Source organism: Pseudopodoces humilis, chromosome 15 (genome assembly GCF_049639895.1).
Source record: "Pseudopodoces humilis isolate 2021_Gansu_Grassland_sample_001 chromosome 15, ASM4963989v1, whole genome shotgun sequence".
In the NCBI taxonomy this organism is placed as follows: Eukaryota; Metazoa; Chordata; class Aves; order Passeriformes; family Paridae; genus Pseudopodoces; species Pseudopodoces humilis.
Window position 1 is genome coordinate 11,574,914 of NC_142214.1, and position 25,649 is coordinate 11,600,562.

Here is a 25,649-nt window from a genome sequence, read left to right on the forward strand (position 1 = left end):
AGGAATGGAAGGCTCATCCATCACTAAGATGATGTGTGTACTTGCATACTAAACCCCACACTTGCATTCATCAGAGAAGAAAGCTGTCGGAAGTGGGGATTTGTGAGGGGTTGCCAGTACTCCCTTTCCATTTTTGCTGATTCATTTTAAACACAGAAGGGGAATTTTATAAAAAAAACAGGAGGTGGTTGTGCTGAGATGTTTAAAGGTACAGGGATGATGAAACCCAGTGGAAGAGGGGATACTGTTGAATAGGCATAGATGTAGTTCAAGAACAAAGCAAATGGTTTTTCAGCAAACAAATGTTTCTCACTGCCTGCACACTCTTTAAGCCTGGCCTGCACAACCTTAACACTTAAAAAAAACCATAGGAGCCAAAGCAGATTGTAATGATTTACAGACAAAGCTGATTGTAATGCAAAGGCAAATTCATAGCTGTGAAAACAATAACAGGCAGCTAATAAACATTTAAATTTTGGCTGATCACAAAGAAAGATTAAATAAACCCATGTTTGCTGAGAGCAAAACATGTGCACGATTATGCTGATAACATGACTGTGTTCCACACTTTGGAAATGCACATGCAATTTGGCCACAGGGCTTTCAGCAGCAGACAGAGCATAATGTGCCAGCTGCCTATGGAGCACAGGACACTGTCCTGTGCTCAGCATTCTTGTGCCCTGAAACATGTCTAGCCCTTGACATTTTTTTCCCACCCACGCAATGAGGTGGATAACAAAACTTCACCTCCCTAGCAATGCTACTTAGTGAAACCATCTATCTTACAACTGATACTTGGTACACCCATTCTCACCTCTGGGATGACGGCTTGTGTAAAAAGATGGGAAGAGTACACAAAGGAACATGGTACTGTCTGCTTGGCTGACTTTCTAAAAGTACCATGCTCAGCTATCTCATCTGCACGCTCAGCACAGCAGCTTCTCCTGACCCTGCCAGGACGGTGGGATCTGATTTTCAACATTTTCGTGTAAGATCACATTGCATCCATCCCCTTCCCATTAATTCTTGAGCCCACTGCCCACCTTATTTTCAAATAAGTAAATGTCTTGCTTGCAATTTTTGTAAAAGCATGTAACCAGGCTGAAAAAAAAAAAAAGGCAAGAGAATTAATTAAACCCTGGGAAAAAAACTTCAATGGGAGTTGGTGAGTTGGTGACTATTAGACACCAGAAAATCCACTTTTCACATAAGGTTTCTCTCTTATGTGGATTCATTGGTGTTTAATAAAGCATGAATTTCCATTTGAGTTTCTCCTATAGTTAGAACATTCTCTGTGTATGGCTTCTCTGATGTCTTTTAAGCAACAGAGTTGTGCTGCAGCCATGGAGAACTCAGTCTGCCAGTCCCCAGACATAAACCCATAGAAAATTATCCATCAGTTTATGTATTAGTTCTGTGACACATGGGGATGATTGTTAGATGTAACATTTCCCACAAAAGAAAGCAAAAGGACAAGTGGCAAAGTCAGGTTGTGTATGGTAGGAGCCACCCTGTTGACAGTACCTGCTGCAGTGCCAGCTCACGCTCCTTCCTCCACTGTGACCAGCCTCTCATCTGTCTCTAGAGGCTCCCAGTTACCTCTGCGAACATCCCAGTTTTGGTTAAATTCTTAGTGCTTGTGTTAAATGCTAAATTCAAGTATCTTTATTTGGTTTATTTTAGCTTGAATAATTAGTCCCACATTAAAAAAAAAATCCATGTCTTGGACAATTTTGAAACCACTGTGTTTCAATGGCATTGACTTGATGCTCATTCTATCAGCAAAGTTTTGCAAACAAGCATTTCAGTTTCCACATACGTGTAACTCTACTGTTTGCATCTAATTCTTTTTCTCCCTTTCAGGATCAGCTTTTTAGAGGCTTGTGAGCATTTAGTAACACAGCGATATGCCTTGATGGCATCTCATATGTGCCTAAGCTAATTTTTCCTTTTTCTGGTTTGTTTGGGGTTTTTTTTGCAACTCTAGATGAAAGGTATGTGCTGGCTTGCCCTTATCTTCCATTTCACTGACACACTTAAGGAACTGAAATGGAAGATTTTCCTTTATAAACATCTGCAGCTTTGTCCCTATTTATTCCTGCTTAGCCAGTTGTCTCATTTTTATTGTCATTTTTCGTTCCCATTTATTTATTTGGTATGAAACTAATGCCTGATGGGCTGTAATTTCCATGAGTGCTTTAAACTTATTTTAATACAAGATTGATTTCCATTGGCAGTGTTATATATTTTGGAGGCTGTGCTGCTAGCTCCTCCCTCTGTTGCAATGGCACAGGCCCATCAGCCTTCCCTCCCCCCTCTCTTCCCCAAATTCTTTTCCCCCAAGCTAGGTATGCTCCTTTTCCTTGCCAGGGACAGAAATATTGTGAATCTGCTTTGTCCACAATTTGTGTAATTTTATTAGGCTGATGATTTTAGCTTTCTTGCTTCTGCAGGTTTTATTTGGTCTATAGTTAAAATGAGCGTAAGGACAGGGATTGGCTCTCCTGGTCCTGACCAAGGGTTCTCCAAGACACAATCTCTGATGTTTCCAAAATGGCTCCAGCAACTGCATCATGCCTTATCACCCTGAGTCACCTCTCACAGACAGGCCCCTGGAATGAATGCCAGGGTGAATGAAACAATGGATGAATACATTAGTCATCTCTCAACCCAAACCCTCTGAAATGCTTGGACCAAGGCTAGCCGTGCCATTTCCTCAGGTGACAATTATACTTCCTTAAGTGCCTGCTAACACCAGCAGTGACTCTCTGTATCAGAACTGCTCAGTGTACACACACACACACATACATATATGGCTCTGGAAAATAAACAAGGCTTGTCCTGGGACAGTCCCAAAGCCAAAACTGAGCCCTCTCCCCCTAAACCAAGACTAATCTTCCAAGCCTAAGTCTCGATCCCGAATTTGTATGAGATACTGTACTCAGTTCCTGCTTTTCAAAACACTTCTCATAAACCTACTCAGGAAGTAACAGACCAAACCAGGACAGGCTGAAGTAATTATATTACACCAGTTGCATCATATTGTAGTATGCATTTTGTTTTCCCTTTTAAAAAAACATTGAGTTGTAATGTTAAACAGAGAAATCATGCGAAGGAGACTTCCATGGTCAGTTGCTTAGTAGATGGAACCAGAAGGAGCTTCTTCACCAAGTAAAAACTCTTTCACAGAGAAATACTTCAGAAATAAATCAGAAATCTTCTAAAATATGTTGCTATTGACAGCTGTACACCTGCAAAGAACACGAGGAGCCTAAGGGCAGGAACAGCAAACAGCTGCTGCAATGGGAGCCACAGGAGTTCTACCTTTCTGCCTCCCAGCACTTTTTGCATCTGTGGCATAACTTCAGATTAGTTTTTCCTTCCCTTTCATCTTTCTTTTCTCTCTTCTCTATACAAAGTCAGCAATTTCAAAGTTCAAACTTCACCAGCAGTCAAGTTTGAGAGGCAGAAGTTGGAGATGGCTGGGAAGAGGAGAGACAGCTCCCAGGGCTAAGTCCTGCCCTGCCCCAGGTCACTACTCCTCAGCAGGGGCTGAATGGGAGGGACAGAGGAAGTGTGACCTTCTTCCCTCATGTGACAGGAGATGCAAAAATCAGTGTGTGGCTTTTAGCACTCCTACAGTGTTGAGCATAAATTTCATGTCTGCTGGGCACTTGGAAAAGAGGCTTAAAGGCCCAGGGATTGTGTACAATTTTTGCACCTTGTAGGCTCCAAAAGCAGTCCTGAGACAAACCTAGTCACTATTCAAGATCTCTTGAGGTGGGGTCCTGGAGGAAGGGGCTCATGATCTGATCTTCTCATATGTTTCAGTTATGCAAGGTTGGAACAAATCCAGACATAGAGAGTCCCAGTTCTGGAGCTCAATTTCTTACCAACATTTTACAACTCAGAGAGAGAGAGAAACAAAGATCTTTAAAAGAGACTGGCATAATATGGTACCCATAAATCCAAGCTGGACAAAAGTGTGTGGAGTTTTTTTCCTGTCATGTCTCTGTTCAGGTAAGAATTGGTTAACACTGAAACTCCTTCTGGTATTAGGCTTTTTAGATTATGCTGATGCCTTGTTTCTCTCCCAGGAACCTCCTCATCCAATTTCAACCACACCTGACAGCAGTAATCACCCCCAAAGCACTCTGCTTTGGCAAAATTAATGGAAAACTGAGAGTCAAAAAGAAAGAACTCTTGGTGCCCCTGCATGGCAAAAGGATGGGGCAAGAATTCACTCATTGGTCATGACTGGAATGCTGGATCAGGAAATCAGCCTCAAGCCCCCATCTCAGCCCCCAGAAATCCCATCTCTACTGCCACCATGGTTTGTTTCCTTCCCTTGCAGGCAGCCTGGAGTCAAGGTGTTCCTCAGACACTTCAGTGGCCTGAACTGTGAGAGAAGCAGCCTTGTTTACAGCTCACTCTTCCATGCAGATGTCTTACTGGCCACCAGGAAAACTGCTAATGACAACATTTTAACTCTCCTGGGTTTAAACTGGGATTGAATAAACCTGAATAAATTTAGTTTTATAATTTCAGATCACAATCACAGTATTAAAAAAAAAATAGTTTTGATTTTCATCTCAACTGTATCACCAGAACAGCCTCCAGTAAGGTAGGTTCTGCTGTATTTTGGATTCAGCGCTACTGAGCAGATGGTATTTATTGACAAACCTGCTGCTAAATTGTTTGCATTCCCGAGGCTGTAGGTACAGTCAGCCTGTAGCACATTCACTAGTCATTGCTAAAATACTAATTTCCCTGGAAAACCATCTGTGTCATTGTCTTGGTTTGAAAAGAGAGGAAGGCAGAAACCTCCCTTGAAATGGAAAAATGTAAACTACCCCACCTCAAATTATTATAATCTTGAAATCAAGGGGCTCTCAGGCAAAGATATGGGAATAGGGATATCAATTCTTTACTAGGAAAATGAAAATAAAAATGCAGTATTACAAAAGAGAAAACCAACAAAACAACCCACTGACAGAGTCAGAATACAACCTGACACCCTGTTAGTCAGGGTGTTGGTAGCAGTCCTATTAATGGTGGCTGCAGTCCTTCTGGAGCTACAGACCTGGTTCTGTTGAAGTAACGATCCTGTAGAAGGGCGGAGTTTGCCTCTGAAGGTCCAAGGTCCGGTGGTGTAGATGGATCTGGTCTCTCTTCTCTGGGAACTCACTGGAGAAAAGCTGCTGTGGTGTTCCAAGTCTCCAAAGATATACAGATTTAGATGCTTGGCTCTTCCCCCTGGGTGGAGCATCTCACAGTGGGATGATGTAATTTTATCAGTCATGCAGTGAGACTCAATGGCCCATTAAGAGAAGATATCCCCCTGGAGGAAGGATGGGCTGTGGAAGAACACTGTCACACCTGGTTTTAGCAGCTGGCCCATTAACAAAAGATATCCCCCAGTTATGAGGGATGGGTCATGAAAGAGATAAAGAAAACTGTCCCACCTGGTTTCAACAGACAGTAATAGAATACATACTTTTGGTTACATCTTGCATTGCAACCCAAAAGGATCATTCAGTCATGGCAGAAGACCAGAACCATCCATTCCCTCCACTGCCACTATCCCCAAGCACTATTTATATGCATCCAAACCTGGACCACGTTTCCTGTTGGAAGCCTTCATTACCTGCCCTATAGTAAACAGAGGGCAGCAAAATGAGTGAGATGTAAATTTTACATATAATTTCCACTTTTCATTTTTACTAGTGAACTAAACATAGGTGTAGGAGAGTGGCCAAGAGCAAGGCTTTTTGCATTAGCCTGGGCAGACACCAGGGCCCGAAGGGCAGTTTCTTCCTCCAAGTAACATGGGACAAGACAAGAGGACACAGCTTCAAGTTATGCCTGGAAAGGTTTAGGTTTGATATTAGGAAAAATTCCTTCAGCAAAAGAGTTATCAAGCATTGGAACAGGTTGCCCAGGGCAGTGGTGGAGGTACCATTCCTGGAGATATTTAAAAGCTGTGTAGATGTGGAACTTGGAGACATGGTTTAGTGGTGGCTGCAGCAATACTGGATTAATGGCTGGACTTAATGATCTTAAAGGTCGTTTCTAACCTAAATGATTCTGTGATTCTACCTGCAGCCATCCAGGGGCTGCACAGGATGGCCTGAACCTAGAGTAAGTCAATGCACTGACTGAAGAGGGACATTTGAACTCAGATTTGGGCCTGACCATTGCATCAAGTAAAGACAGAGCCATGGCTATGGGAAACACTTAACTCAGGCACTTTTTTGTGGAATTTAGACTTTCTGAAACAGAACAAAATAATCATGTCCCTCCTGGGGAGGAGGTAGTACAGAATAGCTGCTGTGCATCAGCTCACACCCTCCTTTATTGCAAAAAAGCTTCCCTGTTTAGACAGGCCCAAGGAGATGTAGGCATTTGTAATGTGTATTTAATCTTTCCATCTCTTCTTTTCTTACTGTTTGTATGTTCCCTTAGGCTTTGAAGATTCAATATCACTTTTTTTCCCCAGAAACTACAAGCCTTAAAACAAAAACAAGGCAGCTGGAAATTGCCTACTGCCAGTCAGACTAAAGAGGTTGTAACTTTTCCCAGCACAGGAAATGTTCAATAAATTAATATTAGTGACCATGTATAAGGGCATTTATGCCCTTAGGTCTATAGAAATCCTTCATTCACAACATTACACACCCCAGTTCATAGGACTACTAATATTTGTTCAGTGTTACTGTGCTTTTCAGTGGTATCAAAACAGACATCTCTGCTGCTGACCCTGCTAGTCTTTGCTGTTCTCTTTAAACTTTATTGGGTCTGGTTGGAATGGAGCTGATCTTCCCCATAGCAGCCCTCATAGGGCTGTGCTATGTACTGGTATTCAATTTTAATTTTTTCCCATCCCTCCGGCTGAGGAGGGGGGATTGATACAGCAGCTTGGTGGGCATCTGGTGTCCAGGCAATATAACTCACCACAGCCCATTTTGATGCCTAACATGTGGCCAAGACATGGGTAGATTTGTATGAATCATGCTATAGTTACAGCAGATAATATATTACATGCTTCTGTGTGGGTCACAGAGTCTGTTGTCTGCTTCCCTATTTTGCTAAGCTTAGGAACAAGCTTCATCCAGCTGCACAGGTATCCTGGAATAGATCATGGACTGGCCAGAAGGCAGAGAATTTGAAGCATTGCCTGAGGAACCAGATTGTGCCCAAGAGGCACCACCATGTAATGAGTTATCAGAAGATGGAAGACATTATACTTAACCTACTGATGGAACCTGTCATGTTGTAGGAAACCTTTGGAAGTGGAAAACTGCTGTGTGGAATCCCACACGATAACTCACTGAAGCCACTGAAGAAGAAGGTAAGTCAAGTCAGTTTGCAGAATTGAAAGCCATCCAATTGAGCCCTTGAGACTGCTGAATGAGAAACTGGCCATACTCTGTCTCTACGCTGACTCTTGGATGGTGGGTCATGCCCTGTGGGGGAGACTACAGCAGTGGAAGAAGACAATGGATAGCACAGGGTTAAACCCATCTGGTCTGCTGCATTGTGGCAGGATACGGCTATATGGCTGGAAAACATCACTCTGGAAATATGTTATGTGCATGATCACACGCCCAAAAGCCACATCTCTGAAAAACATGGAAACTATGAAGAAGTGGACAAAACTAAAAATTAAAGTAGGTCAGGCAGACATAGACTAGGAGCATAAGCATGAGCTATTTATAGCTCACAGGGCCCATGAAACATTTAGGGAGAGACTGAACACACAGATGGGCTCATGATCGAGGAGGGGACCTGACCATGGAGACCATCACACTGGTCATTCATGGATGGGAAATGTGCTGCAATCAAGCAAGTTAAACCCCCCTGCAAGAGAGGGTGGTGGCTGGGTTATGATATGGGGAGTCCTGGCAACAGACTATTCTGGACACAGCCACAAAGATGCCAAGGTGAGTACTCACCACAGTGGGAGCAACTACCAGGAATGAACTGGGGTGAAAAAGAGTGAATTTCACAAGGAATTGAGTGATTGCAATGATGACAGAAACTAAGCTAGTGTTGGTGCCCAAGAACTTAACATGCTTGTTAACATAACTCTCCTGTCCTGAGCATCCATCTTGAAAGATGGGCTCAAACTATAGCATGTTCTTATGACCATTTGGAGGAGTAGAGGAAACCCACAGAATGGGAGTGTCTGTTAAAGGACAGAGGATAGTAGTTAATGAGAATGTATAAACCTGTGTGCTGGGTATAAAGATGGTTTAAATATGAAGCATATGTTGGTAAGAAGATATTTTAGTAGTCCTTGTTCCCTGCGGTTATCTCAGTGTCAATTAGGACTATGCTGAAGCACTTAAGAAATGCCCTCTATATTGTACAAATATTATGAAAAGACTAAAGTTTTATGTAGTAGTGAAATACACAGTACTGTGAATGCAAGTGTTTCCTTCTTTATTATTTTTATATGTGTATTGCAACACCAGACAGTTGGTGTGGCAGTCTACCCACATATTTATGGAGTATTTCACTTTACGGATAATGTGAGCAATACAATTTCAATCAGCACCCTAAAATATGAGTTGACTGACTGACAGAAGCTGCTAGATTTTTATTTATAATACTCATATTCAACTACCTCCTTTGTAATCTCCTTAGTTTTTGTATTTTTACTTCAAAGTAAAAATAATTATTGCTATGTTCTATCTTCTGTTTGTAGGAATGTTCACACTTATATTAGTGTACTATAAATGCAGAAGTTAAAAAATTACTTCTTTATGGAATGGCCTGGGAAGTGTGTTTGTTCTGGCTGAGTAATAGTGATGCTGCATTTTTTTGTCACGGTACTGGGTCTGGCTGGGATGGATTTCCCTCATGGCAGCCCTTACACGGTTGTGCTGGGTATCAGTAGCTGGAAAGGTTTTGAGAACTCACCAGTGGTTTGACTACATGTGAGTAATGCTCTACAGCATCCAGGCTGTGGCTCAATCTCTTCTCCCAAGCAACAAGTGATAAGACAAGAGCAATTAGCCTCCAGTTGTGCCAGGGGAGGTTTAGAGTGGATATTCTGAAAAATTTCTTCACCTATAGGGTTGTCAAGCCCAGGAACAGTCTCTGAAGAACGTGGTGGAGTTACCAACCCTGGAGGGATTTAAAAAGACATGTAAATGTGGCACCACTTGGTGACAGCTTTTAGTGGTGGGCTTGGCAATGCCTGGTTAGGGGTTGGACTCGATGAGCTCAGAGGTCTTTTCCAACCTAAATGCTTCTTCAGTCCCTTGAAACAGGCTCAGCATGGGAGATTTGGCTCTTTTTTAAAATTATTTTTCAGATGCTCTTTCTGAATGTAAAGTCCGCCAGAGAACTAATCACCACAAAAACTAGTGTAACTGCGTTAATCAGAAGGTGCCCCTGCCCATGGCAGGTAGGTGGAACTAGACTATCCTTGAGGTCCCTTCCAACCTAAACCGCTGTGATCTGTGATGAAAATGTCATCTCGATCATTCCCCTCGTCCACCCCGCGACAGCATGGCCCTTGCTCCTCCCCCGGTGCTTCTCCCTCCGCTAACTCGCCGTGACGGCTCGGCAGGTTTTATTTTTCATTCACACCCACCCACGAAACAAAGAGCCGGCGGACAATTCCCTTAAAGGAGGTTGTCGCCACCTGGGGAGTGGGCTCTTCTCGCAGGCAGATAGCGACAGAACGAGAGATCAAAGTCTCGAGCTGAACCAGGGGAGATTTAGGTTGGACATTAGGAGGAATTTCTTCAGAGAAAAGACATTGGAATGGGCTGCCCAGGGAGGTGGTGGAGTCACCGACCCTGGAGGTGTTTAAGAAAAGACTCAGTGCCGTGGTATGGTTGACATGGTGATGTTCGATCAATGATCACAGAGGTCTTTTCTATCCAAGTGGATTGTGTGATTCTGCGGTGCTGGGGCGGCGAGTCACGGAGCGCCTCGGCACTGCGGGGGATAGGTCCCCACCGCCCGCGGACACCTGAGGCACGGCGTGGGGAGCGGCCTCGGCTTATGCTCCGCTCCCGTTGCCGTTCCGATCCCGCTCCCCATACTCTCCCGGCCCTGATCCAGGCGGGCCCCGGCCCCGCTCGGCAGCGGCGGGGCGGGAGTGGGGCGGGCACGCGGTCACCTGACGCCACGGCCTCCGCCATTTTGTCTGCGAGCGTAATGTGAAAGGGAAGGAAAGCTGGGGCGCACCCGCGGGCGGAGGCGGTAGCGCTGAGCGGGGCTGGGAGCTGAGCAATCACCGCTGCCGCTCCGCGGAGCAGTGGGAAGCGTCCCCGCAGCGGCGGCCGAGAGGAGCCGCTGAGGCGGAGCCCGGCGAGCGCTCCCGCCGGAGGGAGCCGCCGGCGCCCTTCCTCCGGGAGGCTGCGCTCGCCCCCGGCCGCGGAGGAGCCGCCGCCAGGGCCGCGGCGATGATGTCGGGGCAGTCGATCACCGACCGCATCACGGCGGCACAGCACAGTGTGACCGGATCGGCCGTCGCCAAGGCTGTGTGCAAGGCGACGACCCACGAGGTGATGGGCCCCAAGAAGAAGCACCTGGACTGTGAGTAGGACCTGGCGGCGCCGCCGGGTGGGCCGGGAGTTGGAGCTCCGAGTTCGGGGTAGCCCGTCAGCAGGGCCCTCCGGCCATGGGCGGGGGTGAGAGGAGAGAGCCGGCCGCTTGCACCTGGTGCGGGGGTGTCGTGTAAATCTGGTTGGACCTGGCTGGTCTGATCTCCAGAACTTCTTTTCCACGTGGAGTGAGCGAGGTTTGTAATACTGTCCCGCCCGGGAAGCAAAAATACTCCAGCCTCATGAGCTGTTCCCGGTGAGAGCTGCTTAGTTGTTGTGCTCTGATTACAGTGGTGCTTATTAATCCGGCACCTGGGGAAAAGGTGTTTACAGTTGCAAGCCAGAAATTAATTTTTTAAGCCCCCTTTCGTCCTTCCGCGCATCCCGTGGACTACAGCCATTTAAATATTTTGAACATTTCCCGAAATATCGTAGTTTTCTGTCTTACGGCTCGCGAGCCGAGGTAAAAGATTAAAAGAGAGTTAACGGGAAAGGCGTAGGTTGATCAGTGCGTTTCTTCTGGATGAGAGTATTTTGCCGCTAATACGTTTAAACTTAATATGTTAAAACCTCTTTCTCTATACCAAAAGATGCAGAGAGTTACCTGAAAACTACAGAAGTGTCAGTGGTGTTGCTTCGCTTCAGGCTTTAGAGTAGCAATTGGAGTTCCTATCTGCTCGAAAGTGTATAAACCTTTTACGTTCTGTAGCATAAGCGCTCTCCACCTTGCTAAAGCGAAATAAGTGTGTGTGTGTTTCCATTAAAGAGAGGAAAAAAGGCTTGAAGCCTTTGGCTGGTTTCTTCAAAGACGGGCTGGTAGTTTTGCAGGATTCGTACAAGTTCATGGTACTAAAGGGGCTGCTGTTTCAGGCTCTCGGCAGAAGCATTCTGGGTTATACCGTTTGAAGATAGTTGGGATGTGTGACCCTGTGACACTGGTCTGCTCATACTAGCTTGTGTGAGAGCTTTCAGCATGGATCAAACAGTTAAAACCAGATAAATATATATTTCATTTGTTACTGATCTGAATGGGTGACATCCAGCTACAGTGGTGAACATTGCAGCTATTGTGTTAAAATTAAAAACCTTAAAACTGGGTAACTGGCAATTTTTTTAAAGATACCTTTTTAAAGTTACCTTCATTCTCTTGTCTCTTGTTCTGCCTGTGGTACAAGTTAAATGAGGTAACCTTTGAGTCCAGAAATGGCAACAGGAAGACAGAAAGTGGTGACAGTTTGCTCAATAGTTTGAAAGCTTCTGAATCCTAAAAGAGGTATAATGTGTTTGAAAATACTATTCAAATACTCTTATCTACTCTAAGTCACCCTTACAAAATAAGAGAATGGAAGCATGGAACAATTTTTAACTTGAGAATACCATAAACTGAGATTGCCTTTTGACTAACAGGTTCCTTTTGATCCCAGGCTGTTTAGAGCTGTCAGTCAGTCTCCTGAAGGTCTCCTGTCCTAGATGAGTTCTGTATTCTGTGTAATTAATTTGCTCAGACTTTGGCCCAAGACAAAAATCTTGTTGTTCTCACTTGGTATCTGAAGTAGAGGAATGCTTTCGTGGGGTAGGGAAAAAAAAAGATGGGTAATATGGTACCTTAAATATGTCTGTAAGGAGTTAAAAAATCCCAATGAACATTCACCTGTCTTCATTGAGTATACCCAGGTACTGCTTTTCGAACATCTGCAACCCTTTGAGTAGCACTTCTTATTTTTCTGCTTGTAGACAAGGCTTACTTGTATTAAATGTGAGCAGGTAGATAGGAAATACTGTAATCTCTGGGGAAAAAAAAAATCACGCAGTATGTTTTTTCCAAGATACACGGCAACTACTTCCCAATTTAAGTACAAGATGAAGGAAAACATAGCTTGGATTTAATGTAAAACTCTGGTAGTTGTACTCTGGTCACTGCATGTGTGTGTGTCATTCAAAATGCTACGCCGTCTGGTATTACTTGTAATTGCTGCTCAGGAAAAAGCTTAACCAGGAACAATTTTTTGAGAGTTGCTGCAGTTGTATTAGGGATTGTGCAGGAGTATGAGTTTGTGCCCTCTGTTCACACTAGTTCTTAAAATCCCCTTGTTGCCAAGTTTCCTCAGCAAGAAAAACACCGGTATTACAGTATAGGTCTTTACAGAATGGTGTTACGTATGCAGTGCCTGAACTAGTATTTAAGCGTCTTGCGGTTTGTCTGACTACTAACTGCTGAGTAGCATAGTCATATTTTACTTTAAAGAGTGAAAGAACACCCATAAAAAATCAAAAAAACCCCAGAAAACCTAAGCAATGTCAATGGGCATACTTGGGGATTTACCTTTTAAAGTAGGTCATGGTGTCCTAAATAAGTCAGCAGATCTATGTCTGTAGTATTTTGTAATATTTTTGTGTAACATAAAATGTTATATAGAGACTGATCGTTCCTCTTCATGGAGCATCTGAAGGTATTGACTCTTCTTTCCTTGTCACTCCCTCAGCCTTTTGAGTCTAGTTTGCAGCCAAGTGGGGCTGTTACGCTTTTGGAGGCAAACCTGCTCTTGTCTAACTGCTGAAAAGTCACAAGAAAAAAGAAGAAATTAAAGCTGTAGCCAGGCTGGTAACTGGCAGAGTAGACTTGTGTGTAGACCAAAACTTGGAGAAAACAACCCCCTAAATTAATTGCAGCTTAAACTTTTAAATTAAAACAGTAATGAAAAAACAGCTTCTGTTTAACTTGTATACAGCCCACTTAAGAAGCACGGGGAAGGGGGAAGGTAGTTAGTTTTGCTAATCAAAACTTTAAGCTCCTATATGTATACAAGCTTTGGAAATCTAAGAAGTGGTAATTCTGGCACTGTAATTCTGGTACTGCCCGTTATTTCTTTTGGCAACCAGAGCTTTTGACTGTCAAGTGAATGCTGATGCAGTGTGGTTCTTGCAGAGATGTCTAAGTTGTGATACAGGACAAAGGTGTTTTCTTGCCAGACCAGTGGCCGTCATTCATTTGAAGTTCTTTAGCAATTTGTGAAGTTTTTCAATACAACAATTGAGAAAATTTAACTTGAACCAAAAAAATAGTTAATATTGTTGGGATCTATAAATGGGGGTTGTATATAGCTTTTTTAAAAAAACATTATATGCTGTCTGTCCTGTATTCTTGTTTAGTGGGAGAATGGGACAGAATAGCTGAATTGCTTTGCTTGTGGAAAGGTAACTCAAAATTCAGATTTAGCTGTTATTCTGTAACTGCAAGGTGCATTATGAACATGGTCATAACATGTTTGTAACAGTTGAGTACTATCTTTTAAGTCTTCCAGCAAAAATTGTTACATTCCTTGGCCACATTGAGAAAGCTGGCTGAAGTGGCTCTGGTGTTTTACATTTTTGTAATGTGTCATCTATGATGCAACTTTATAGAAGAAAATGTATTTTTGGTGAGACTGCTGGGACTGAGGAAAACGGTCTTAATTCTTACATCTGTCTTAGAGCAGTTTCAGTCCTGTGACAAAATGGAAGAAATACATTAATATTAAACCACTGTGGTTGCCTTTATCTTATGCATTTACAGCTCCCTTGAGAGATACTTGACTCAAGAAAATTGCGACTTTTCCTATTACTTAAAAGTTGAAAAGTATGTCCGTTTTTGTCAGTGCCTAGTTGAGAATTTTCCAAAAACCTGATATATGTATATTTTATTTTGTTTTTAATATCTGGATTATTTAATATCTGGACAGAGCATGCTGTGCTCTTAAGAGCTGTATAGCTTCACAGATGATGTGCCAGTATTTCAGATGAGTTGTGGAAAATAAATATTCAGTACTTTTCTAGGCAGTAAGATTTCCACAGCTCTTCTAGAGTGTTGGAAAACCTGTATGGTACTCTTCTGATTTAAAGATGTTAGATTTATTTATTTATTATTTATATTTATTTTTTTCTTTTCTTTTGTGTGATGTTAACATGTTTCTAAATTTCAGTCTAGAAATAGCACCACAGTTTCACTTGCAGGTGAAATGATTCCTCTGGATAACTGGCAAAATGCTTTGAGTTGTTAAGTGTTTATATAAGTACTGCAATAAGAAAAGGAGCGTCATTCACACTGTGCATTTTATTCCAGGTTTTGCTGTCAACATCCATATTACTGTTGTCCAGGTGTCAGTTTCCTAGGTCCATGTGTTCCTTTATACTTCCAGATGTATGGGGATGATAGCCTTTTCCTTCTGTGCCGCCAGCTGTAATAGATCCCTATGGTTGTCTCTATATAGATACCCTCTTGCAGACTTAGAAGAATCATATTAGAGAAATGGCACTTGCATTTCTTTTTATGTATCTCAATTGTAGAATTAAAATGTAATGCCAGCTTTATTGCTAGTTGAAATTTTTATTTTTTTTTTTAATTACCCCAAATAGCCTTATTGAAGCATTGAAGTAGCCTTATTTTTAAACTTGGTGTTTCGCAACATGCTCTTAAGAAAGTCCAGTTTCGGCCTATAAAGTGCACTGACATTTTTTTGCTTAGTTTAGTATTTTAGAGACATTTTGTTTGTCTAAGCATGTGTTCTTTGATATTGTTAACTGTGACTTATGTGCTTGGGTGTTGAAGGAGATTTTGGAATCAGGGACCACGCTGTGCTGAGTACCTCCGTAAAAACTGTCTTCAGGGCAGCCAGTGAGTGTTGTCTTCAGCATGTGTGTCGAGTGCATGGGCTGGCAGCTCACTTAGGCCCTTGAACCTCAGCCGCAGCTTGAATTAGACTCCTAGTGGCCCTGCCTATGTGAATTATTTCATTTTGGTTGCCTTTTGAAATGGACAGGCAGACATCTTACACAGAAGTTCCCAAGAAGAAGCACTTCAGAATGAAACAATAACGAAGAGCTTCTGAAATACAGCAGAGCTCTGTTAGCTCCACTCTGTTACTGACACTTGACAGAAGATATTTGCATGGCTTCTTGTGGAAGCAAACCTTTATTCTGGCATGAGCCAAAACTTGTTTTATGGATGTGAGGCTTAGGGAGGACTGCATGCACGTGCCAGAAGTGGAATTACTGTTACATTTTGCCTGAACAGCACTGTAAGAACACTCAGTAGCAGTCACAGATACCAGAATGTGCAAAGGATCTCCCAGTGTTAGCATCATCTTGGGGTCTGCTGGGAGACCTTAGCTTGAGGGGAGGTGGCAGGACAGGACAGAAGTCTCTGGGGAGCACTGGCAAAATAGGAATGAAAATAGCTTGGCTAGCTTGACTGGAAAGCAGCAAGATTTTGGTTTTTAACTTTGATCTTCCTTCCTAGTTTCATCTGTTACTTAATAAGCACATTTAGTATTAAAAATTTGACTTGTTTACTGGCTATATGAAGCAAAAGGACTTTGTGCTGAATTCATATTTTTGATAGGCTATGTGGTCTTTGACCTCAGCAGATCAATGGAATTTCTTTAACTGTTACCTAGCTTCATAGGTATTGCTCTAGAAAGCGTTCGTGAGATTTTTGTTGGTTGCTTGATTTTTATAAACTGAGAGTAGGACTTGTAATAGTCCTGTAAATTTCTGTGTGGGGTACAGACACATTAGCTGCTGCTCTTGGATACTGTTCAGTGTTTTCCATGTATTTCTATACTTGATTATAAACTGATTTAATTTAGGAAGACTTAGTTGCCTTAGTGTGTTTTGAGAGCACTACTTAGAAATGTCTCAACAAAATCCTCATTCAGTTGATGAGGCTGTTGAATTAGAGTTCATTATTTCCCTATGAATAAATTCTGGGATTGGTTCATTATATGGGGCAATAATTGCCTATAGACTGTTTGGACTTCTAGGTTAAAATACTTCCCAATTTGACAGATCATCTGATGATCATGAGTAGGGAGCATGTCTTGGTTTAGAATACAGGTGTCTGCTAGGGAGGGTAGGAGCCTCCCCTTGGAATGAAAAATGTAAACCCCCTTCCTCCAAATTACTACAATTTTGACATCAAGGGGCTTTCAGGCAAAGATCTGGGGATAGGAATAACAGTTCTTTACTAGTATGTATAACAAGGCAAACAAACAACAGTAACTACAGTGTTAACAACAAAACAGAACCAGGGACCCTGTGACAGCCTTCTTGGCTGAGACGGGAAGGGATGGAGGAGAGGCTTTGCTTCACAAACCCCCTCGGGCAGTCAGTCCTGGTGCTCCTGCAGGGCTCTGAGGAACACTCAGCTGGAACAGCAGGAATGAGCAGAGATTCCGGGCCGGTGGCTGAGGTGGATGAGCAGCTCCGTGGCGGTGCCTGGCACGCATGTCCCAGCATGGCAGGGGTGTGAGGCCCACCAGCGAAGAAGGAGAAGCAGCTCTGTGTGGGTGATGGCAAATTTCTTTCTTCAAGCAACAACTGCTTTGAGCATCTGTTCTGCTTTGAAGCCGAAGAAATCAGCCAGCCCCCAGCTGCACCTGCCTTCCCTTTTACCTGCCCCCTTCCTCTCTGTGCCCAGCCAAAACTCCCTTTCTTCTCAAGCACCCAACAAGCACCAGCAATAGGGTGTCCCCCCAGCTAATGGGCAAAAAATTCCAACAGGTGAGATGAAACAAAAGGAAGGACACTCAACCCCCAACAGAGCAGTAGCTAACAAATTACTTGGGTTTTGAGAAAGTTCACATTTGTAAGTATTGAGCTATTTGAATACTACTCAGCAATAAGGTTTTGATGTATAGCTTGCTTAAAGCTTCTTTCTTCTGGTGTGCTTCTTTTCGTGCAGTTATTTCAGCATTTTTGTGTGTTGCTAATAACTAATAACTGTTGCTAAGTGAAAGTTTTCATCCCAGCTTCCATGTTTTGTACATACTTGGAAACCTCTGAATGAAATTAGTAACTCATTATAGCTTGCGTTTTATAGCTTTTTACCTTGATATGATACAAAAAATCTTTACTCTGTTAAAATTACTCTGATTATTAAATTATTTTAAACAAAGGACTTTTTCTTAATAAACCAATCTTTAGTTAAGGTCTATCTGTAATATACTGTGTGCACTAGAAAGATAGCAATTTTAAGTGTAATGTTTCTATGAAATATTTTGTCCTAAACTATCAATGTGTGAACTCTTAAGTTGACATTTAAAGTGCTTATGACGATGCAGTCTGTCCTTTCCATGCTGCTGCTAAGGCAGTGGTGCCAGAACTCAGTTGCTTCCTGGCCTTCCCAGGTACCTGCCCTTCTTCAGGTCCTTATCCAGACAAGCTGCGCAAAACAGCAATGGGTTGAGCTACCAAGGGGCTGCTCACAGGCTCAGCTTAAATGAGAGGCTACAAAGGAAGCTTTTCAAACCAGATGTTTGTTTTACTAGCCTTGCCCAGTCCTTAGGGTGTACTTTGATCACACCTGAGCCAAATTTAGCACAGAGAGAGACTAAATGCCTGATATGCGTGTCTTGAGGGGTTTAGAGTAGTCCTGGATTCAGTTCTCTGCTCTTTTCTCAGCAAGTACCTTCTTCAGCCTTCTCAGGCAAGTGCTCTTCCCATGTGTCTGCTGGAGGCTGTTCTGATTTTGTACTAAATGTCAGGCAGAGTCTTGAACCTCTCTGTCTCTGACCTCCCAAGTTAATGTTCTCCTATTGAGTTTATTGTCAGTCTAAAACACTAAGAACTTTTTTCATATGAAAGGCTGAGATCTACCATGATCCATCATAAAACACTTGGTCGGCTTGTGACCAGGTGTTTTTAAGCTAAGTGGAAGGATGGATAGATGCAAATTCATGCTCTTAATTCTTACAGAAAAGAGGCGTATTTTACAGATTTGTAGCATCTCATTTGCCATCCTGTGAGTACTCAGGCCTAGGTTGGATGGCAGGGTTGTGCTGCCTGTTGATCTCATGAGGTTGGGATGTCTCAGCTTTTCCTTGCTCCTCAGATTTTCATTTTTTTTGTTAGATTGAGTGGCCTCAGGCATTGAACATCCAGAAGGTTGCTCACACTGGCTTTCAGAGACTAGTTTGGGCTTCATTTTAATAGAACAGGTTGATGAGATACTTGGTCTCTAAAATTATTGAAATGCCGTTGAAGTTCATACTTGGAGTGTTTCAGTAAAATAGTGAATCTGAGGAAGGAGAGTAAAGGAGCTCAATTATTTCTTAAACAAAAATAACTGAAGTTAATGCTTCCAGTATGAACTCTCAATGTAAAAACCTCAAAATAACATGTTGATCCTCTGAGCATGAAACTCATTGAAATGCTTTGATTTTTTTTTTTCCTTTAATTTAGATCTAATACAGTGCACAAATGAAATGAATGTGAATATTCCACAGTTGGCAGATACACTCTTTGAGAGAACTGCAAACAGTAGCTGGGTTGTAGTGTTCAAAGCTCTAATTACAACACACCACCTCATGATGTATGGAAATGAGGTAAGATATGATTTGCTCTGTTAAAGCCTACTTGGCAGCTTTTAAAAAATTGTCTCAATCTATAAAGCATTAGATACGTGCTTCAGTTTTTCAAAGATTTTGTTTTTTGTCTGCTGATGGCTATAAAGTATTTGTCCAGACATAAAGAAATATTCCTTCATTATTTCAATACCAAAACATATCAGCATTTCCAGTTTACTTGCAGGTATCTGGGTTGGTCTGTGAGGGAATAGTGAATGGCCTTTCTATATTAAAGGCTTGAAAAACTTCTGATGAGTTTTACTTCATTAGGGTAGTGCTTATCAGTAGCAGCACAGCAGAAGAGTCTTGTTAGTACTCTGTAAATGTGTAGCCAACCTAATAACAGATAAGAAAGAATAGTTGCTGAAGGGGAGAGGACTATGGTGTCTAGAATATTTCATCTTGCAGGACATCACCTAATGGGCTGAGTCTTCATATGCTGTTGCTGTTAATATTCCTCTGAAACACTGTTCTACTGCATTTAATTCACTTAAATTATTTCATCTCAATTTATTAAAAGCTTCCTAGTCAATAACTTGGAGTTAGAAATTTAGCCTCTCTTGCACAAGCCTTATATTAAAAGCTCAACTTTGGTGAGGTAACAGTCCTGAACCTGTGTGTGGTCATTGACGTAAGAAATGATTGTCGACCACTGGTAACTTTGAAGTGATGATTCCTAAAAGTGCTTTCCAGCCATTAAACTGCTGTGAAAGCTTGGTGTTCCCCCTCTCTGCCAAGCTCTGTGAATTTCATTGAAATGACCTGTAAAACATAGTGTGCTCTTCATACTACAGTGGTTGAGCTACATCAAGCTTCCAGAGCTTGGATAATGCAAGTAGTATTTTTTTGTGTTTTCCAGCTTGTCTGTTCTAAAGTACAAAGTTAACTAGGCAGCATCCTCTAGGGTTATTTATATTTTATTCATGAGCAGTGATGTTTCTTTGTTTAGTTTAAATTTATATTTTGCCAAATCGAGTTTTGGACTTCAGAGGCTTTGATAATTTGTTAATTTTCAGGTTTTCCTCTAAATTTTTCCCTTTTAACTAATTTCTGTTGTAGATAGAGGTTACCAGAAACAATTACAAGGTAAGTGTAGTTTGCTTGTAATATGCTTCTGTGTTTTATCTCTCACAGCAATTACATTCTCAACTTTTTCTTCACCAACAGCGCTTTATCCAATATCTTGCATCCCGGAACACTTTGTTCAACTTAAATAACTACCTGGACAAAAGTGCCATGCAGGGTAAGGATCTTTTACTGAAGGAAATAACTCTACTTATTTTTTTTTTTCTGTGATGGTGCATGTGTTTGTTGTACACTAGGGGCTAAATGACATTTAAATGGAAGAGTGTTTTGATTTTTATTGCATGAGACACCAAAGAATGTCCAGCCAAGAATGTAGACACAGGTAAAGTGAGATTCTGGGTTACCTAGGTGAGTGCTAGAAATCTGTCTGTAATGTATGTAGCATTGCACACACAGCTGTAAATTTTACAAAGTGAGCTCTTGTTGCTTATTAAAATAAATCTGATTAATTATCAGCACAATAATAATTTTTGTTGTTGCATTTTAAAGCCTTAGGAGTAAATATTTACTGTTAAGGTGCCTGGAATAGTAACTAGGATGTGCTGTATAAATAGGGAGAACTTCTTCAAATCTGTGATAAGTCCTTTAATTACTTGCTAGTGGTAGAACACGTTTTTAGGTTTTTATGTGGTGTTTGAAGGATGGGCAGATAAGTTACCAAACTCTGCAGCATTTTACGAGGACTACATTTTTATTCTAATTTCAAGAACATCTTAACAAGAACTGCTTGGTGCTTGCCTAATCTTTTATGCTCAGTTCTTGTCTAATATTTTAATGTCTTTATGTGTTTATTCTCATAATTGCAACAAATGCTTTCGTAATTGTAGCAACTTGGGAAGAAACTAACGTCACATCTCAAGATTCTGGAAAGGGAAGGACTGGAAGGACATTTTATGCAAGCTGATGTAAAATAGACTAGTAGGAGAATGCATGAAAAGAACTGAAAAACTGTACCACTTCAAAATGTCTAACTTGCAAATGCTTAACTTTTAGGCTATGATATGTCTACCTTCATTAGGCGATACAGCAGATACTTGAATGAAAAAGCACTTTCATATAGACTTGTAGCAGTTGACTTCACCAAAATGAAAAGAGGGTAAGACTACTACTGCTAATTCTGTTTGAACCTTTTTGTTTCAGGGGGCAGGACAAGAAACACAGTTGTTCTTAAGCTTGTCATAGAATGGTGTTCTTTTGGCCCTTTGAAGCAATATTGTATTGTTGAAACAATATAATGGTGCTGAGATATCTGTGTATTGTAAATATGTGTCTTTTATTCTGTAGGATAGATGGAGTGATGAGAACTATGAATCCTGAAAAGCTTCTGAAAACCCTTCCAATCATACAGAACCAGCTTGATGCACTCCTTGATTTTGATGTAAGTATTTCAGGCTCAGTGTTAAGTAACACACCCTCATTTTGAAGTGAGAGTTTCATTATTTTGTTAAATACTAATTTACTTTCTCATTGCTTTCTACACAGGCAAATCCAAATGAACTAACAAATGGTGTAATAAATGCTGCCTTTATGCTCCTCTTTAAAGATTCCATTAGACTTTTTGCAGCATACAATGAGGGGATTATTAACCTTTTAGGTATGTGAGATTTTTTTTAGCTTTTGAATTTTGTGAAAGATACTGGGAAAACTAAAGAACATAGACAATTTCTGACTGCAGTTTCTTAATAAATTGTCTCTTTTGCTGTTAAATAAAGCCTGTCTTAGTTTTAGTGACCAGGAGCATAAGCTTACACATCTACTTCTACCTGGAAGAATACATGTTGAAGCAGAAAGTGAAATGGGAGGGTGATTGGTGAGGCTGAAACAAAAATACTATGAAAGTGCAATGGATAGCCTTTGCAATTTGACTGTAAAGGTTTGGTGTGATATGTAGTGTTTTGAGTATTTAATATACTCACAGTATGGCTGAAATCTGTTTTCCTATACTTCCTTTAAAACTTGACTGGTCACCTTTTGACTGGTACATGAATCTGCCTGTGCTGATGAGACGAAATGTAGGTGTTTCGTTTTTTTTTGAAGGGTGATAAGCTTTTAGCAAAGCCTTTTCATTACTATTTAAGCAAATTTATGAATGAAGCCTTCAGTTTGTTCTGTAAATCCATTAGTTTTTACTCAGTGCCATATTTGTAAGTATATAGGGCAAAACCATAAAAAGTGAAGAATGTAATTGATGCTCCTTTTGGTAGGTCAGTTCAGTATATGTAGCCACTTCAGTATCAAAATGTATTGATACAGGGTCTAAAAAGGTAAATAAATACCAGGAATATTTTCAAATTATAAAATAATTTGTCTCATTGCCAGATAATAAGCTGACTTTTTGAAAATATTCACCATAATACCTAATTTAACAATTTGCACTGATTCACATCCATGTTTCATAAATTATTGCAGTATAGTCTAGTACATTGAAACAGAAAAATCAGTGGTTTTGTATTCACTGACCTATTATAAGCTGTATTCCTGGAAGCTTGAAAATGTGACTAGCTTTGAGTTTCTGCTATCGGTTCTTACTGAAGGTTGTGTTAAATTAACTTCTATAATACTGTGTCAGCTTTTTGGTGGGGGAGGAGGTTATTATCTTACAAGAGTTTCATTTGTATCCTCAGAAAGATATTTTGATATGAAGAAGAACCAGTGCAAAGAAGGCTTGGATATTTACAAAAAATTTCTAGCCAGAATGACCAAATTGTCAGAATTCCTCAAAGTAGCAGAGGTAAATTTATCTATGTGTATGGAAAGGTTATAGTTTAGCCGTCTGTATTGGTACAGTATCAATATTCATAAAAACACCTTTAAACAGATTGTTTCCTTAACTTCATTATACGAGGAACTATTCTAGAGATTAGGTATTTTAAAGATTGTATACGCTTGTTAAAATGAAGTGGGATTCTTTGGTATCCTTTTTATTAGCCAGACCACATAGTAAATTTTCTGAAGTATCATTATAAATTTTATGAATGCTCCAGAATGTATAAACTGATTATTACAGTCTATTTAAAGATAATTATAGGGCTCTCCTTTGCTGCAAGTGCTTAAAAGTTGAGAAGTAGTTTCAGTAAGCAGTGTGATTTCTAATGCTTCTAGCGTGAGGTGTTTCTAATGTTTCTAGCAGGCTTTTCTGCATGAAAGTTAGCCTGGATGAAAAACTAAGTTTGCCTTGAGATGCAGTTTAATTAATTTGTGATTTCTAAGGTGTGTTCCTAGTGAAACTTGTACCAATCCAGAAAATTGTCAACATATTTTTAATGTGCTAGCTTCTATATAACATTCAGACACTGCTGTTTTTTATTTACATTGCCACTGCATGTAGTAATGTGCTTTTTTTCCATTCTTTTTTTGTAAACCCAGCAAGTTGGAATTGATCAGGGTGACATTCCAGATCTTACTCAGGTAAGTGTACATTGCATATTGATTAATCCAATTATTTTGTTGTTTGTGTTTGTGTTTTTAAAGGTTGGTATGTATTATAGTAATCATTCTTCTTGAGACTGTATTCTCTTCTGTGTATTTATATGTGGGATATATATAGTAGCTCCTCACATGGATTAAATGTATTCAATACTTACACTTTGAAATTCTTAATGAGATTCTTTGATTGTTTAAATCGATAAAACTCAGAGAAAATAATATTTTTCAAGAATTTCTGGTTTTTATCACAGAGGATTCCTTGGCAGCTAAGACAGAAGTATCTTGCCATACCTAGAGGAAAACCTTCTATTTCACTCTAACTTAATGTCTTCTAACACATTTAAAGATGTGAGCTGGTTCAGTTGAATTTTTTTCTGTCCCTTAAGTCTGAAGAATAAATTTGATGTTTCTATATCAACTCTTAATGCTGGCTTTGATTTTACTCAGTAATATGAGGGACATGTGCAATGCAGACTGTGTGCTGGAAAACTCAGTCTGAAAGGTGGAATGCAGGGAAACACCTTCCAGTGAGGATGAACTGAGGGGTAGAAGGAAGGTGAGGAAATGGTTTGACCTGGTGAAGAGGAAACACTGATAATCCACAGAGGTCAATAAGGCTATTCTTTGTGAGTCTCTCCAGCTTATAGGGATGTTTTATTTCTCACCTAGGGCCAACCCAACAGAGCAAGAGTGTTTTGTCATTACTTCGGTAGCACAGAGTAACCTGCAGGGTGTAATAAACAGCCTGAGGAGACCAAGGCACAAACTGCAGTGCCTTAGAGCTTAAGTACTGGAGCTGTTGGAGTGCAGTCAGTGAGAAACTAAAAATCTAATGTGAAATGTTTGAACAATCACATCTAATCCTACTCTAGCTTCTTGAAACTAAATTTCATGGGTTAAGCATGAAAAATATATCTAGTGTGCAGATTTGCCTAACCTTATTCAGTGTCTTTTTAATATGGAAATCAAACCTAAGCCACAAACTTCCATTGTCAGTGCTGTTCATTACTGCCTACAGTATGATTTCCATCCGAAATCATGCATGCTTTAAAGCACAAATATCTAATGCTTGCTCCTAGCATTTAATATTAATCACTTTAAGAACTTGCCTATTTGGTATAGAAGAAATATGACTGAAACTATCAGGGTAGGAGCAGGTAATGATTGAAAACAGTAGTTTGAAGTTTTCTGTTGGTGTTTGATCTTAGTGTCATACCTTGTCTTTTGATTAGTACTGCAGTATTCAGCTGGGTTGTATTATGCTAATCACAATGTACTCAAGTCTGAAGTTATTTATACCTCACTGGGTCAGTATGCCCTTGTTCACTTAATTGGGTCATTATAAGGTTCTTGAAAGCAAGTCGGTGTTTTTTATTTACTGGGAATAGGGATATTTAACTTCATTTTGCTGCTTTTTTCATTTGAAACTTTAAGTGAGAAAATATTTAGTATCTATTGTGCCCACAACATTTATTTCTAATAGCTTAGCTGTTTTGTTGTAAGTGCACTTATATGAGAAAAGCAATTCCGAGCTGGTGGTAGACCTCAGCATCCTGTGCATTTTGGCAATTTCACAGCCACTGCAAAACATTCCACTTAGAAAGTTTTGTGGCATTTAACATGAGTTGAATAATTGTACATGCATTTAGTGCCACTTCAAAAGTATTTGTTGGAATTTCTTAATACTGCCACTTTTGCCTGTTTCTGTGAAGAAAATATTTTCCTTTGTAGGTGCCCAGTTTCACACTGATGTTGCTTTCTGTTAATATCTGTTCCTGTATTTCATGAATGTAACTGGCTTATTTCCCTCTGTATGGATGTTAGTCTGTCGTGTTTTGGGGGGTGGGACATGGAGGTGAATCATGAAATTCAAACTTTCTCAAGTCAGTGGCTGGGTTAGCCCAGGTATAATTTCTGACATAAAACTACCCTGTTCACTCCAAGTCTGATGCTTTGTTGGATATCTGGAGTAGTAAGAAAGTTCAAAGGAGGTTACTGGATTGTTTGTGTTTTAGTTCTTTAGTTCTTTTGGTTGAGGGGGTTGTTCAGAGGGTTTTAGAAAAAGTAAGTACAGAATATGCATTTCCATACAAATAAGTTTGAGTGGCTTCAGGAGGAAAAAAAGATGAGGAAAAGTTTTTTGGAATTAGGGCATAGACAGTCTCCTGTTACTAAGATTATCTAAGTAGCT

General features: G+C 40.7%; 2 protein-coding genes across 4 annotated transcripts in view; both read left to right on the top strand.

The window, feature by feature from the left end:
* The window catches only part of GAB3 (GRB2 associated binding protein 3), a 97,739-nt gene extending 93,827 nt beyond the window's left edge, over nucleotides 1-3,912 (top strand). Inside the window, exon 11 of the transcript XR_001331959.2 lies at nucleotides 3,832-3,912. The gene's annotated coding sequence lies outside the window, so the exon portion shown is untranslated. The remainder of the gene's footprint in view (nucleotides 1-3,831) is intronic.
* A 6,252-nt stretch (nucleotides 3,913-10,164) lies between these two features.
* Nucleotides 10,165-25,649, top strand: part of LOC102102649 (phosphatidylinositol-binding clathrin assembly protein-like) — a 29,852-nt gene continuing 14,367 nt past the window's right edge. For all 3 annotated transcript variants that reach the window (XM_005530015.3, XM_014258780.2, XM_014258781.2), the window contains exons 1-8: nucleotides 10,165-10,557; nucleotides 18,783-18,925; nucleotides 20,114-20,189; nucleotides 21,026-21,128; nucleotides 21,317-21,410; nucleotides 21,515-21,626; nucleotides 22,657-22,763; nucleotides 23,399-23,440. In XM_005530015.3, coding sequence (XP_005530072.2) covers nucleotides 10,425-10,557; nucleotides 18,783-18,925; nucleotides 20,114-20,189; nucleotides 21,026-21,128; nucleotides 21,317-21,410; nucleotides 21,515-21,626; nucleotides 22,657-22,763; nucleotides 23,399-23,440 — 810 coding nt within the window. In that variant the 5' untranslated portion in view covers nucleotides 10,165-10,424. The remainder of the gene's footprint in view (nucleotides 10,558-18,782; nucleotides 18,926-20,113; nucleotides 20,190-21,025; nucleotides 21,129-21,316; nucleotides 21,411-21,514; nucleotides 21,627-22,656; nucleotides 22,764-23,398; nucleotides 23,441-25,649) is intronic.